At 37.1% G+C, this 17,149-nt stretch overlaps 1 protein-coding gene across 8 annotated transcripts in view; it reads right to left on the reverse strand.

The window, feature by feature from the left end:
- Nucleotides 1-7,134: 7,134 nt before the first annotated feature.
- The window catches only part of TENT4A (terminal nucleotidyltransferase 4A), a 57,840-nt gene continuing 47,825 nt past the window's right edge, over nt 7,135-17,149 (reverse strand). For 4 of the 8 annotated variants that reach the window (XM_079301161.1, XM_079301157.1, XM_079301163.1 and 1 more), the window contains one exon: nt 7,135-9,362. In XM_079301161.1, the coding sequence (XP_079157287.1) occupies nt 9,186-9,362 (177 nt within the window). In that variant the 3' untranslated portion in view covers nt 7,135-9,185. Of the gene's footprint in view, nt 9,366-17,149 lie in introns of all 8 variants that reach the window. The other 4 variants (XM_079301156.1, XM_079301160.1, XM_079301158.1 and 1 more) reach the window with 1 other exon arrangement.

The raw sequence follows: 17,149 nt of genomic DNA on the forward strand, positions 1-17,149 counted from the left end.
CTACCTTGCTCAAACATCTATTACTGATTATAAGTAAAGTGTTCTGAGTCTTATCCATATGAAACAAAACAAAATTACCTTCAAAGCTACTCTGTGCCTCAGGAAAGGTTTTCCCATCATGGTAGCACCACCTCCAAACAAACTGTCGAGCTGTTGCTGTTGCATTGGGAAATAAGAGTGATGCAAGAGCGCACCCTCCCTGTCACCAGAGAAAACTGAATTCAGCAAATCGCATTTTCCTGATTAACGGCAGCAAAATCTTGTAATATTATGTAAGGAGATAAATTAAACGAAAAAATAAATCCTATGCTTGAGTCAATTTAAATTCTCATTGCTAGATGAGCAACATTCAGTTCCAGGACTCCACAGGGACTTTTACTTAAACATAAAGTAATAATACTAAAAAAGTCCAAACTCTCTGCAAAATGCTCAGGGGAAAAAAAAAAAAAAAAAAAAAAAAAAAACAACAAAAACAAACAAACAAAAAAAAGCAAGCTATTTTCCCTCCAGATTCAATACTCACCTAGAAAGACACAAGAACAAACTAATTGTGAAGTAACTACCAGCAGCAATCTGCTCAAACAATGCTGGAAAATTAATTCATGTTCACCACAATCCTTTTCATAAAACATCTTTAGAAAGATCCTGCTGAGCCTCTTTTTACCTCCTGCATCAAAAGGGCCTCTGAAATTTAAATGCATAATGAATAAACAGAGCATTTTGCCTTGGTAATTTAAATAGGATTCATGCTCAGAGTATTACAGTCCTCACAATCAGATGCCTCCCTGCCTCTCCTCCCCCACGGTCCTGTCTCCTCTCAGGAGTTCATCAGAGCCAGAAAACACAGGTTTTTATTCCTACAGAACATAAAGGCTGTAGGGAAAATGAGAAGGACGCTGTGAGGTAGATAAACAGGTGGGTCATTTTGAGAAGTGTTTATAAACCTTTTCTATCCTTAAAATTTGCCTGCCAAGATTGTTTCCAGCCTCAGACACTCCAGGCAGCATCCTGAATCTTGAGGTCTGCCCAGGCATTTCCAAGTCTTCCAATTAAATAGCTATCTTAGCACTCTCCTACAGATTGCTGCTATGTTCTTGGATGTCTCAGTATTTCCATAATGTTTGATGAAGATACACACTGATAACCCATCTGAGCCCACTGAAGGTACAGACATCGGTGGTAAAAACTGCAAAAAATTCTTCTTCATAAAGCAGACCATGCTATAATCTAAGGGCACATTGATGACAGATTTTTCTTTAAGATTTTTTTTTAAAGCATCAAATTTAGAACTGCAAGGAATGTACAGAGCAGGAAAAAAAAAACTAAAAAAACAAAAAACTCTCAACCATATCCTACATAAATCTGAGAATGTTGAAGACTAAGTAACAAGTAAAGTCAGCCTAACAGAGTTATTGTCCCCTTTAGGACAGTATAAACTATGTTAGGACTATAGATTCCAAGGGAAAGCAAATACACTAAAACAGTGGAGATGAAAATTCTTTCACATCACTAAGACCAGACTGTGCAAGTGGATGGGAGTGACAGCAACATTTATTCCATTTAGACAGAGCAGTCCTGGGGTAGATCTCTTCCTTCCCATGGGAGGATCTTTCTCACTGATGACGAATTAGCCATTTTCAAGTCATTGCAGACAGCCAGGTGCCACACTGAGACTTCAGTTTTTATGCCTACAGGATTACATTCCTCAAAATGCCAGATGATCCCTCTCCCCACCTCAGCTCTCCTTTACTTTTAAGTTTGGGCTACCTGTGCCAGTAGGCCAATGATCAGGATGGGAAGAGAGAGCTGTAAGGGACCAAGTTGGGTCAAATTGTGCCATGAAATCCAATCCAATTTTATCCACTAAAGTGGTCAGGGAGCCGTCTAAAATGTTACATTTATTTTTATTGCAGATACCACAAAAGCATCTAACAGGAAACCCAGAATAAAACCACATGTTTCTCCACCAAAACTGAGAAAGGAAGGCTGACTGTCATACCACAATCCCTTGACAGATTACATCCAGTCTGATCTTCTACTTGCCACCCAGAGATCTGAAGTGACAGCCAGCTAGCACATTCAGCATCCCCAGGAAGTAAGTCACTCCTACACCAAAGCCAAAGACCAAAAGTTTGTCAATATAAGAACAGTGCAAATGGGTGCAAAAAGCTGGGTGATGGTATCTGTCATCCCTAGTACTTCACAGCATTTTGGCATGGCATCATAAAAGCTAGCTTGTGCTTTGATGAATCTCCAGCTGAAGTAGATTCTCAGGTGCCAGAAAATTCTTTAAATCTGTGTCTGTAGCTGCTACCATGACTGAATAAAGAAACAAGAGGATCATGCTTATTTTCTTTTTCATCTTTTTTCCCTCCCTGAAATGAGAAAAGCCACAGGCAATTTAACCAGTAAAACTCTGGACTTGCAATAAAAGGAAATCGCTAATGCTAATGGAAACATTTCATCTGTTTGGTTCACTTATCAACTCTGTGAGACAAGCTGGTGAATTTAATCATACTGTTAACAAATATGCCCAGGTGTCTCTCCTCTTTGTAATTTCTAACCCATCAGCTTTCACTGTTTGAAAGTAGCTATAAATTCTCATTTTCCAGCCCTGTGCTTTATATTTCATCGCATGTCTATTTACTCAGTACTACAAAACTCCAACACTGTGTACAGGCCACGTTTCCCATGTTTGTCACATTAGGACATTCAGCCCACGTGTGGCAGCTTTTGTGCCACAATCATTAGCAAACACAGATAAAACAATCTGTTTCCAAAGTTAATCTTCAACTAACTGCACCACCTTGGCCCAAAAATATGCATTTAGCGCCATCTATTGATGCTATTTGGGTTCAGAGCACCCTGGCTCAGTCACCACAACGAGCACTGAACTACACCACAGGCTTTACCAAACAATTTAAACATAGAGATATTAATAGGAGCAATACTGGGTTAGGCATTAAAAATATTTGATAAATTAGTGTTAAAATTTTCCTCTGTTTCTAATTAGCCCTATTCTGGTATGTGGCAGAAATAAAAATGGAATACTGGTATGAGTTTTCTAGATTAGACTTTTGGCATGTCTTGGCCTTATTAGTATCTTAGGCATAGCTGTGCTCAATACATCATACTACTAGTAGCAGCAGTAACAATAGTAGGGATTGATTAAGTCCTTATTAGTAGATCTGCAGCTTGACATGTCACAATTCTCATTCTGCTGGAATGGCTATTTATATTTCAAGTTAAGATGATTAAAGTCTTGGATTGTACTTCCTTCTTCTTGGCGGAAATTTTCTACATATCCACTCTTGATAAACATTGGCAACTGTCAGACTTCTGTTATGCACTGTAAGGAACAACTCTGATCTAGACAGACACAACTTTTAGTTATTTAGGTAAAACTTAGGCTAATAGCAGCTTCCAAATCATACCTCTAAATAAAGCCTTTTCATGATGCTTTCAGCTCCATCAGTAATGTTGTACAATTTTTCAGGGAGTGTAAGTGTAAGTAATCTACCTACTCCTGAATTGCAGAATAAAGACAAACAAGCAAATTTTAATTATCAAAAGTTTCCATGATGAATCTATGCAACTCACTGGAAAAAAAGGTGAAGGACTTGGCAATTTGGAGTATTTTGCTTGTGTCCTACATGAACCACTACTCCCACATACCCTCATTGTGTTACCATTGCAAATGCAAGCTGATGGAACTCAAAAAAATTGTTACCAATAGTAATCACCATGATACAGAGAAGATAAAAAAAATTGTATTACTTGATCAGTAATTTATGATTGGAGACTATTCATTTCCAGGGACTATCAATTCCAGAAATCACTAGATTTTTATCTGTATCAGTCTATTTGTCTGATATAATTTCTCAAATGAAGTACAAAGCAAAAAACCAAACAATACCTACCTGACTTATGTCCCCATTAAAAACATCATAAGCCCAGCAGAGATAAAGTAAAATTTAAAAAAAAAAAAAAAAAAGGTTGTGTTTTTTTTGTGGTATAGAAAAATTTAACAAGGAAAAGCCCTACAGAAATGAAGTGGTCCAGCAGGATTGACTGAAATTATAATGGGTTACCTGGGGCCTTGTCCAGCCATGGTTTTTACACCTTCAAAGGATAGAAATTAGATAGAAATACCAGATTAGAGCACTTGTATCTGGTTAACCACTCATAATTCCTAATGCTCACACACACAGCACATTTTCCATAACCTTCCATTCCCTGATGATTCCTTTTTAACAAAGGAATGGGAGGAAAACAGGAAATCATTTTGTTCAACCACTGTATCAGGAACAGGTCAGAAAGCTCTTGCACAAACCTGGTCTGTTACCCCCTAATCTGAGGAGCAAACATCTGCTGGGCTGCCTTGGCTCACTCCAGGGCCCTTGTGAGGACAGAACAAATCTTGCATTCATAGCTGGGAAGCTCAACACTGCTCTGCTCATCTACAGAAGACAGCATACACATGTATGAATGACTGATAGAATTCTTATTTTCTGTTCCTAAGTCTCCTAAGAAATTTCCTCAAGAGAACAGAGATGATTTGTTTATCTCACCCAGAATTACATAGTAAGTGATACCCAAGTGACTCTTACAACCTGGACATGCAAGCCTTAACAAAGGCTCCTGAAATTGGCCAGATGTGCCTGGTGGCAATCCTGAAATATGTAGTCCATCTGAAGATTCAGCTTTACTTCTCTGGAAAGGAGGAGCATGAAGCAAGGAATTTTCTTACAAAGATTTTCTCGACAGAACATCCATTAAGGGTCAGTGTCAAAGTTTTCACTAATAAAAAGTGGCAACTTTAGCATAGAGGTTATGGACTTCCAGTTTAAACATTGCTTTCATTCTCTCACACAGAAAATACTGTAATAGGAGCTCCTAAATACTGTTTGGTTTAGGTCTGAATATGAGTCAGTGAAGCATTTATCTGGAAGTCATGTTTCAGCAAATCCACATATCTACCTACAGTTCAACTCTCCTAAGTTACTGAAACAGGAAGCAGCTTGCTACTTCCCACGAATTCACGTCAGAAGAACATCTCACAGTTTGGTGGATAAGGGGAAAAGTAGCTGCTCTTGGATGAGATGCCCTTGGTCTTTCCTGACCTCTCACACAGGCATGCATATCGTCAGTATGTGCTGCACACAGGCCACTCATAATTTCTTTTTATACTCAGGCAACAATCTGTCAAATAGAAAAGGATTCTAAAAAAGGCAGATGCTTGGAGAATCCTTAATTGATTTGAAACCTAAAGGCTACTGTGCCATAGGCAGCTCTAAAACAAAACTTTTGCAGTAACGCAACACTGAGAACTGTGAGCAGAGCTTTAGACAGGCACTATCAATTAAGGTTCTGAGGCATCCTTTGGTATTTTTCTTCACACATTTTCCTGATATCCAAGATGCTTTTTTTCAGGCCTCTCTTCTAAGGCTACCTCCAAAATCCTTTTTTTGGCACATCTGCTTTCCATGATGCTTCAAGCCCCAGTTGAAACAGTGTAAGTGCACAAGAGCAGCCATGTAATTGATGGCTCTGTCACATCTTACAATTGAAAAATTCAGGTCATAACTTTGGTTTAATTTAGATATTTTTAAATTTATAAGCAGACTATACTGGCAGTAGTGAGCAAGCAGGCAGCTTCTTGTCCTTGAGAGCACAGAAGTTGACACATCTACTTCCCTACACATACACACTGAGTGAGCCTGTTAGCTCACAATCTAGGCTTTTCTTTTTACCCACAAATGAACTCACATTGCTTGAAGGCTGCTGTATTCTAATGCTACTCTACTGCTCTGCCCACTCTCAAGAGGCTATCCCCATGTAAGAAACAGTGCTGAACCAGGAGCAGAGTACCAGCAGTCACATTTCTCTTCTTACCCTACCTCAGTGCACAGGGTCAGTTACAGGGCAAGTCCAATGCAACACCAGCACTGACATCTCTTGTAAACAGAAATAGATCACAACTGAGCTCTTTCTGTGATGGACTCTCTGGGCCCCATCCCACCATTCAATTCCTCTTTATGCCTCTTCCACTCCTCAAGTCCATGACTAATTTTGCCTATGAACAGTGTACAAAACAGTCATTAGGGCTGGGATCAAGGGGATATCTCAAGACTTTTCAGAGAACAAGGGTTCAAGGGAGAATCCTCATGCATTAAATGCAGACTACTAACAAGGATAGATAGTTGAGCAGAATCTGTGGGAAGAATAAAGCAAAACGATCATCTGGGAAGAAAGAGGGAAAAGGTGGAGTCTAGGACAACAGAAGTTACAAAACCAATGCTGCTGCACTTAGTCTTTGTGCCTGCAGAGATTATAAATCCTCTGTTAGCCATGTCCCACTGGCTGACTTGACAGAAAAAATAATTATTATCCCTGCTACTACTGAGTGGTTATTATTTTTTCTTCCCATTACTTCTCTGCTTTTCTCCAGCAGAAACTCATTAAGATTGACAATCAGAAGTCTATGATACTTGGTCAATCCCTAGCCTTGCATGGCTGTCGATTAAAAACAATTAAAAGGGAACTGTCCCTTTCTTGGCATTTACAGATTATATATATATATATATATATATATATATGCACATATACATACATACACTAGTTCCTTCCAAAGATAATAATTTTTTAAAAATTTTAAATAGAGTCAGCTGCTGACAACTACAAAATCCTTTCAGAGGGTCAACAGAACTCAACAAAAAAAAAACACAAGACACATCCCATCTCTGAGGAGGCTGAAACCTAGATGAAGATTTTGAAAGGAATTTTAAAACTACAGGGAGAGATTAGGGAAAAAAAGTTTATTAAAAGTTAAGACATCCCAAGGAATCAGTCACTTGATTTGCTCTTGAGAATACTGTGGGCACTACCTCCAGCTCCTTTGATTTCTCATTATTGAGAGATCAAATCCACAACTGCAAAAGCAACACCCATGCTCATTACTCCCTTTAGAAAAACACCACCACCATTTAAGAGCACCCATCCACCTTCCAAACCTATTCTGAAGGTACTCACCATGAACATTTTAAAGCAGATGTTCAAAGTGTACATCAAAGTATGGGACAAGTTCGAGTGTCACTTCATCCTTTAAGTTTCCCATAAAAAAGTACAGAAGAGTGACTGGTCTCCAAAGTTTATTAAAAATCAAAGAATAGAAAACTTTACATAAAAATATGTCAATTTTAGCTTCCACATAGTTGTCCACACAAAAAATTTAAACATTTTTTTAAACCTGTAGCACATAACCACAGTGATAGCCAGGCCAATTAATTTGGTTCACCATGACTGAAGTGTTACATGATACCACTTTTCAAATGAGTTTTGCTTTAAAATGGACGCTAGTATAAGACACCAATTAAAGCCTCTGAAGGCTCTTTAATGTAGTTATGCTCAATATTGCTAGTGTGTGAAGACTAAGCAGTACAGGCTCATGTAACAGCCCTTAGATATTATTTATGAATCAGCTCACAATTTTTAGAATTTTTTTATTGTGATGAGTCTGGAGCATTAAGACAAACTTTCTGCAAACAGATATGCACTAATCTAGTTTGGAATGTTGCCCTCTCTCCCCTCAAGGACCTGTTTGTGTTTGACAGATTCAGTAATAACATGAACTACTACTTCTGCTTCACAGGCATACAGCATATTAAAAAGCTTCATGCTTGACACCTCATTTCAATTTTCAGATACCAGTTTTAAAACCTTCTCTATCTGTACACAGTATAGATGTCCTGTTAACAGGATTCTTCAGCTTTCTCTGCTAGTGGACTTACATAACTGACCTGTAGTTTTCTGTAGAGCTTAAGAACTCTCACTTAAAAAAGGGAAGTCAGAGGGCATGAGATGTGACCTACTCCCAGGACAACTGTGGTGCTTTAAAAACTCAGGGTTAGGCAGGATGTACATTTTTCAAAAAGTTAAAGACAGTGTTTGTCATGGCAATACACACTTGCATAGTATACCTGTATGCATCTGTAAATTAAGTGCCAGCCACTCATACTGTGTACAACACTGGGCTGTGCTCTCCTGCAACACATTAAAAGATACTTCTTGTAATGCTTAGAGCAGCTGAAGTACTTTTTATATATTTGCTCTTAACAGAACTAATGCATACTACTATACAGATTCCTTAATGGAATCAACATATTTCCTTTCTCCACATTCCTTAAGCCGGGTACCTCTGTTTAATAGTGTTGTTTCAACCCAAACATTAACAGGTTACGTTACTAAAATGCATCAAAGCATGTAGTTCACAGCTTTTTAATTTCACATCAGGACTTGAAGCAACCTTTTTCCCATTCCTCTCAAAAGTTTTACTTCTGGTACTACAAATGTTCGATTTGTTGTCTAGTTGAAGAAAATTAAAACTCATTGGTCAGAGCAAGACGACTGATAGAGGCCAGACAATGAGCTAAAAAACACAGGGTCAAAATGCTTTGGAGCTTAGTAAATTCTTAAAACTGTAAGCCAAATCGCACTTTCATTGTGAATCAAGAAGCCTCAAATATTACCAAATGTCATGTTTATAACACTGCTCAGACAACCTGCCAAAACTATGACCCCAACTTAGATAATGCAACCTGGGAAAGGATCTGTAAATTAAAAAACCTCTTCCCCTTAAATATAACTTACGTGATAATATGAAATTAAATTAAAAATTCCAAGTTATTGCACAAATCATATTTCCAATATTTACAGAGAAAAAAACTGAGCTTTGAAAAAAAAGGAAAGTAACCAGGAGAACAGCAAATTTACTATTATGAATTCCCAATTTGATTTGCCGCAAAGAAGAAAAAAAAATAATTCCAAGGGGCTGAAGTTTCCTTCACTTCTGAAATAAAGCAAAAGGAACAGATATAGCCACAGCAAAAAGGCTACAGCATTTGTAAATGTCCTTGCAGTTCTATTGTCAGAGCTGCTTCGGCACTGAATGAACCATTGTGGGAAGGCAGAAAACAAACTTCCACATTTAATAAGGCTTCACAGATAAGCACAACTACTTCTTGAAGATGGACTGAACCACCACACAAAGAAACATGCAAAGAAGTCAGCTGCAGATATTTGGCAACACCAATAAAACGATGTGCTGGACGCTGGTCTCCATCCCTCAAGTCGAGTGGCACTCACTCAGTTTGTCTGAACAGGGAAGGTCATTTTGGCATCTGCCATTATCTGCTCAGACTAATAGGCAAGCTGTCTCTGTGTTTTTTCCTCCTCCATATATTACGATTGTACTGGTGGTGTCCCCGGTTACCAACTGGTTGTCTCATGCCTCCACTGTTGACAGGGCTGTAGCTGTTGCCTTGGTTATGAGTTCCTTTCATAGAAAACTTCATTCCATTGTGCTGCTAAAAAAGAAATAAAAGAAGATAAGCATTCATTTAGGCATAAAACCAGCAAACAAAACATGTATTACCAGTTGTATTTCCTCCATATGTAAGTCACTTCCACAAAATACTGCTTGAAGCAACTGGTCTTTTCATGCTTTTTTTTATTTGTAACTGTGCAAGTTTCAAGGCACTAAGAGCTTACTAAGTGTTTTCTGAAGAAAACGCCCTGCAAATGAAATTATGTAGATTTCAAATCATTCTTAAAACCTGTGAATCTCAGTATGAAACTGTATAACTCCCTTATAAAACCAGAGAATTTCCACATTAAATACTAAATGTGACAGATGTATCTATTTCAGAGTATCTCAGCAAGAGCATGACCAAGTAAAACACTTAAGTCTTTCAGAAACATCATGGAGAAATGTAAGGGCATGATCACATGGGCTGATGCATGGGGAGTACAAGTCTGCTTTTCCCAAAGTCTCACATCAGTGACAGGCAAACTAAGTATGGCTTATGAGGAGCTTGTAAATCCTACTGGTCTGATCATCAGGTTACACAACTCCTACACTGTACCTCAAATGCAGTCCAAAGCAAAACAAATAAGTGACTAGAAATATAGCATAACACTTTCTTGGGGGGATTTCCAATAACTTGAAATGAAAACTGGTTTAGTAGCAGCCTGAGCAAACCTACCCCACCATAAGGTACTACAGGCATCTTTATCACTTAACGGCACACAGTAAATTGGCTTAATGCAGATGTACTTAAATGAGGTACAAGAGTGTCAGAAGATGAAAGTGAAAGACTTCCTAAATACTGGTACCATCAAAGCAAGCAGCCTTTCCTGAAGTCTAACAGCAACAACTCAACAGACAACTGACTGCCTGTAACAAGAACTAATTCTAACCTTAAGTGGTTGAACAAGAACACAGAGCTGACATTTGGGACAATTGCTTAGAACACTGAATGAGCTGCAGATATTTCATATTCTGTATTTCCAAACAAGTGTGAAGGAAAAAAAAAAAAAAAAAAAAAAAAAAAAACAAACCACATCAAGCCACCATTACAATTGTGTACAAAAAACAAAAACAGTTATTTAAAACATAATTCCATAAGCAACATTTTGCTGTCAAACTGTAACTAGAAAAACGGGTGGCAAAAAACCTTAAAATTATTTTTGATTTGTACAGTGTCCTACAGCAACCTAATCAACCTTCAACGTACAACTTGTGAACTCTGAAGCTAAACACACCAAGTGTTATTCTTAGACTATCAGTGGCAAAATAATTAAAGAACAAACAGAAAGGAGACACAAACTGAGAATTTTTCATTCTTAGGAGATACTACTTCCCAAACATAATTTATTGATGTATGTTTCATAAATAGCTTCTAGTAGATGCTTCAGCAAGTAAACAACATGAAACTAAAAAAAGTAGAATGTTTTATATTTTTAGTAAGTGGTCCTTCAAGCAAACACACCATGTCACATTCTCGTGCAAAGTTTTCTATTCAATAAGTACATCTGACCTAATTATATATAAACGTTTACTTGAAATTACATCAAAATACTAAAAATTACCCTATAATAGTAAAACACCAAAAGTAGCCAGTCATCACAGTGACTCTCAACCATGTGCTGAAGAAAAAAAAACTTTAGTATTGCTACTGAACAACCAGAACAAAACTGATCAACAATCATACAAACTTCCAGGAAGTCAGTCCTCAAAATGTGAAAATATGGGAATTTCTTCCTCAATATGAATGAGGATTCACAAAAAAAAAAAAACCTACTAGGACGGCAGGTGACGCCAAGATCAGACAAGCAGAATGGAAAGTGTGACAACTGCATCTACCTGTATCCTAAAAGATGTCATAACCCTTGTTTGCTCAAAAGGTATACAAGCTTTCCAAGAACAATTAATAACCTAGCCAGAATGTGAACTCAAGCTTGCAATGAAGCATTCTGCATTGTTTTTAGGCCATCAAGATAAGCACTGTCAATCTACTGGAGCAGGAACTGACTCCATCAGTCTTATGACTCACCAGCTGAGAGAGGTTCTTAAGGAAGTTGACTCAGGGAGCACCTCGGTCAGATTATACCCTTTATATTTACCAGTTGTCAAACACATCTTGTTCACTCGTTTGTTCACTTTTTTGAAACCATCAGCTTTTAGCATCCTGCATCCTGTGCTTTGGCATTTCACAGATTAAATGAGCATCACATTTAATTTGAGCCTACTATGGGATGATCTATCAGTTCTTGGAGTAAATAATTTCTTGTCATTATGTTCTCTTTTTCATATGCTGCTGATGGGAACACAGACCTAGATCATGTAGCTCATCTTGTTGAAATTAAACAATCATTCTTTCTTCATGAAGAAGCAATTCCATGTGTTTGTTAACATCTTTCTCTATTCTGCTTCCATCTGTGTTTTGATTTTCCTCTGACAAGGAAAAAAATGGAAAAATTATGCTCTGTGTTCTGCAAGAACACCATAATGTCATCTTTACAAGAAACTGTCTTCTCAGGGCCTACCACTCTCTACAAAGTTTAAATTATTTCTCTCCCTCCTGGAACATCACCTTGAAAGGTCTTCTGCATCTTCTCTCAGGTAGTCTTTAAGGTGCTTCACACCACCAGCAAACTTCACCAGGCTTCATCCACTATCTTTCAGACATTAGGAAGCACAAATTCCTGCAGGGCTTTCCTGGTGAACTCCACCTTTTATAAAAACTGAATTTTTTGTTCCTCTTTTGCCAATTAGTTAATTGTTTAAAAAGGGATATATAATTCACTTAGCTTCTTTCAGGACTTTTGATAAACGAAATTTATTTCATGTTTTAGGAAATCTCAAGAGAGTGTATCAAACATCTTTCTCCTGTGCAAAACTTCCGGACATTCCCATGCTCAGACTCACACTATCACTGAGAAATTATATCTGTTAGCAGATGATGATCAGGTAAGCCAAAAAGAAAGCCCTTCATCTGTGATACGACACAGAAATCTTTGATATAGAAGTTTCAACTTCTTTGGATCTATTTCTCTGGATAGAACAATCTCCCACATCTTAAGGTTATCGACTGAACAAATGAATGATACAACTGGTTTGATTTTTAGCTGTGTTGAATAATCTGCTAGATGTGGAGGATAAACTAAAACATTCACATTTAAGACAAGGCTGGAGTTGGGGATAAGGTGAAATTCTGCATCACATACAGATGGCTAAAAAGGTTTCCAGGAAAAAAAAAACAACAGAAAAAGAAAAACAAACAAATACACCAAACCCCCAGAACTTTAATTAAGAGGGGAAGAAAAAAAAAAAAGAGGAAAAAAGCAAAAAAAAAAAAAAAAAAAAAAAAAAAAAAAAAAAACAAAAAAAAAAAAACCTCAAGAAAACAAATCTGGTTGCAATAGAAATACCAAGTAATTATTTGCTAAGGAAACCAAATTTCTATTCTTAAATAAGGGGAAATTTACTGTACAAAACTGCTGACATTTAAAGAGTGTCATTATTCAAAAAGCAAATTTATAGCCAAAAATCAATCCCCTACAATTTGAAATAACACAAGTAACACAACAGAGTTGAAGTCTAAACATAAACAGGCTTATGAATTATTTTGGTCTTTTGTTAGCTTGTTTTTAATCTGAGAGCATTTCTAAAGAAGAAAAAAAGGCAGACAAGTGTTGGTAATAAAGTATCTGTGCTCAACTTAAAAAGAGATTATACATACTGTGCTCCAAAATGATTGCTAAGTACTTATAGAGGTAAAGGAAAAGTTTAGAAAAGGTATAAGGCAGTATTGAAAGATCACGTATTTAGTATTTTATTGTTAAGAGTACAGGATCAAAGGCTGTGACTTCATCTAGTCTGCAGTTGATCAGACTTGTAACAAAACTCACATCTCAAAACCATTTCATGTGAAATACCAGAGTAGTATGTGGTGCTTCCTTAATGTACCATTGACATTTTAAGCATTCCTTAAATAAACTACCATGCATTCTCAAAATATTTCACAAAGTTTACAATATTTCCAAATGGTCTATTTTAGACTTGTAGCACTCACTTTGACTTTATGAGCATAACATCTGTAAATACACTAAAAAATTTAACTACTGCTATTCATTTATGAAATAGATTCATTGTTTTGCAGAGAAATAATGGACAATGACCTAACCAGAATTTTAGCCACAACTGCATAAGCAATAAGCCCATTATTAGGCAATCTAGCCTCATTAGATTAGTAACAAGATTCTGCAATTATTTGCATGTGCTACCTAGGTGATCTCTTAACCTGGAAAGATTTATATGTAGTTTAAAATTAGCTGAAGTAAAGACAAACCAAAATAAGTTCTTCCAAAAGCTGTTTAGCACTGGCAATCTAAGGAAATAAGGCTCAAAGCACAGCAAAGACTTCTCCTTTTGGGACTTACAGGCCACTTTCAGCTACCACTGATAAAATCTTGAGTCCTGAATAGATTTTATAAAATGAGCCAATTCTGTTCTGCTGCTATTAAATGGGGAAATTTATGGAGTTGGCCACCAGAACAGCAAAGAAAAGAAAAACCAACGTGGGGGCTAAAAAGCGCTCAAAAGTAAGAAAAATTTTAGATGTTTCTTACTTTCCAGCACAAGAGAACTTGGAAAAACAAAAGCTGCAATGGAGCAGATTACTTCAATATTTCATATCTTATTTCACTTCATTACAGACTACTGGCAGAGTTACCACACAAAGGTCAAGGTTCTCTTCACCTCACACCAGGTTAGGCAGAGTAATATGAGCGACAGCAACAAATCAGTAATTTTTTATAGAGAACAGAGAGCTTTGCCCCCAAAATCAGGAACTGGCAGTAGACAGTACCATCAGTATGGCAGCAAATACTGAACTGCATTATGGTAAAGAAAGTAGAATGACACACAAAATAAATACCCTTTTTGATCTTGTCAGTACCCAAGTTTCAAAACTGAGGGGCAAGAGTCAAAACAATGCTACCAGAAGACAGAACTCATACTGCAGCTTTACTGCTGTTGTGACGTGGGCCATGAAGTGTATCTGCATACTTGTCACTACACAGAACAAGAGATAATAGCTTTTTTAGCACAAAGCTGACAGCTTCAGACCTTAAAGAGAAATCTTACCTCACAGAATTCTCACTTTTGATTTGGAACAGAAAAACTATTACTACAGTAAGAAAAACCTTTTCCAAATGACAAGGTGATACCAATATAGTACAAGTGAAAAAGTCTGCAGAAAAAATGCATATGTGAATTCAAATAAATCTCAGTTTGTGAGCAAAAATCTGCTTACAATGGCACTGGAAGATAAAGGGCTACAATTCTAACAAAAGGAAAGTATGATTTCTACATTTCCATAAATCTTTTATTTATGATGGGTTTACATTTTCAAGAAACTACTGTTTAGACTTTCTTTCAAAAAGCACTCATGAAGCAACCATCAATGTGGCCACAGAATCACATACAATCCTATAAACATCTAGACTGGATGTTTATATAGAGACCTCTGGAGATCACTTAATCCAACATTCTGTTCTAAGCAGTCAGATCAGGTTATCCAGAGTTTGGTCAGGCAAAGTTTCCACACGTGGAAGGACAGCACTACATAAAGACTCTCTGTGCAAGTATAGGGTAACCTAGATGAAAAATCTCTAGTACTGTTTTCAGCTGAGCAACCCCTGAAACTCAGACGCAGTTTTTCCTTCTCTTAGTTCCTTAGCAAAGGAAATAGACCATCATCTTCTTCTAAGTTCTGCATGTGTTAGAAACCAAACAATGTTGTATCACACACAGAAGATGGGATTCTGACATTTAGAATCAAAACTATTTCCAAAGTAGGCAACCACAGCCTACTTCCTATGAAAATGTATGGACACTGAAAAATTATCCCACCCTAAATGGGAGCATTCTAAAGAAAAAAAAAAAAAAAAAAGTCATTTGGTTGAGTGAAAAAGCCTTCAGTACCTAAGCAGCTTAAAAATGCCATTGAACAAATCAGGTCATTTCTAAATTGAAATTGACATATTGAAAACACTGAAGTATCTCAACATACAAAGGTAATTCAGCATACCTCTGCACTGACATAAATTAAAATGTGACTTTACAAACTCATGCTTCATCCAAGTGAGCTACACTTAACTGTTTGCACTCATCTAAAAGAAATTTTGACTCAAGTCCCTGCCCAATTATATCTGCAATGCTGCTAACCTTCCAGCAACCACCTCAGAGATACTAGCACTATCAGCACTACCAGTGAGACAAAGTGACACCATTAACAATTGCTCTGGATAAAAGCAAACTCTGAAACAAAGTCTGCTAATGACAGAAGTGCCTGTAATGCAATATAAAAAAGCAGGTTTTATAAGTTAAAATGCTCTGCCTTATTCGGCCAAACTCAAAAGAATCTGGAAAAAAAAAAAAGGTATCTACTCCTGAAAGTCCTTTTACAAGTTTTGGCTGTGGTATTTGAGCACTGACATTAAGGTTTCATTTCCTAGTTATCTCCACAGCAACGAACATATTCCCCATCAGACAGCACTAATCTTTCTCACCACACTAGAAGCCAGCCAGTGCAGCAGAGGGTCTTGTGCTTATTGGCTTTAGATATTTTGGAATCCAAACACAACCCTTTGAGAGGAAAAAGAAAACATCTCAAAATTTAAATGAAAGAATTCTACTGACCTAAGAAAAAGGAAGTTTGTTCTATCTTCACTTTGGTAACCTAGCAAACAACAGTCCAGAATTAAATTTTTCACAAAGTAGCAACAGCAAATGTAGTCCCCTCCTCTCTTTGGGAAGTTACCAAGCCATTTCTCCCCCTCTACTCATCTGGACATGCGTGACTACATCTGTTTTTCTGCTTATTTCCAATGGGCAGCACTGCTTTCATAAACTGTGCTGCTCCCCCAAGAAAAGTTTCAAACTGCTGTCAGCAGAGTAAAGGAACGATTACCTCGGAAAAATGATGGACGATAATGATCCTGAAAAGCACACGGACCTGTGCCAGGAGCTTAATCAGTCCCTGAACTATCTGGAAATTCTCCAATTAATTATGCAGTACATAAATAGAATTGGTAATCAAATCAAATATGTTTCAAAAATGAAAATACCAGGAAGCTTTAACAGAAGAAAATTTGCCTAGAAGGCAGTCATTTATTCAAAATACAGTTAAGTGCTCTTGGCACCTTCTGCTTTTGAGAGTTGTACTCAACACCTACGTACAGGCTTCCAAGCTGAACTGAGGTGGAAAAAGTTGCCAGGGAGAAAGCTGAAGACACCATGCAGACAAATTAGCCCCTTTAAAAAAAATTTTAATATGAAAGAAGACTTGCTTTTAAGAAAGTCATACACATGTTCAAATCTATCAGGGCAGGAGTCCTCTGGGAAGATAGAAGAGTCATAAGCTAGACGAGTCTCATCAACTCAAAAGAAAATTTATAATCTACACAGTCATGCTCCAGAAAGTTGGAAATAGAAGGGAGGTATTTACAGTATTCTGGGTAAAATTATTTCCCACTTCTGATTCAATCATAAATTTCATCAAAAAAAACACTTCTACTTCACAAAACATAACTTTTGTTAAATTCAATGCAAATAGCCTATTATCCCATTTCTAAACTATAGGTAGCAAGAAATTCTTCTGACTTAAAGCGATTCTCGAAGGCACATCTTTGTTAAGCAAAGCCACAGAAAAATTCCTGCTTTTAAACATACAAGTACTATAAAACTACTAACAGAACAGTTAACAATCAATGGAAAGGACAGCCAAGGAACAGAAAGCCACAA

Source organism: Erithacus rubecula (genome assembly GCF_903797595.1).
Source record: "Erithacus rubecula genome assembly, chromosome: 3".
Classification (NCBI taxonomy): domain Eukaryota; kingdom Metazoa; phylum Chordata; class Aves; order Passeriformes; family Muscicapidae; genus Erithacus; species Erithacus rubecula.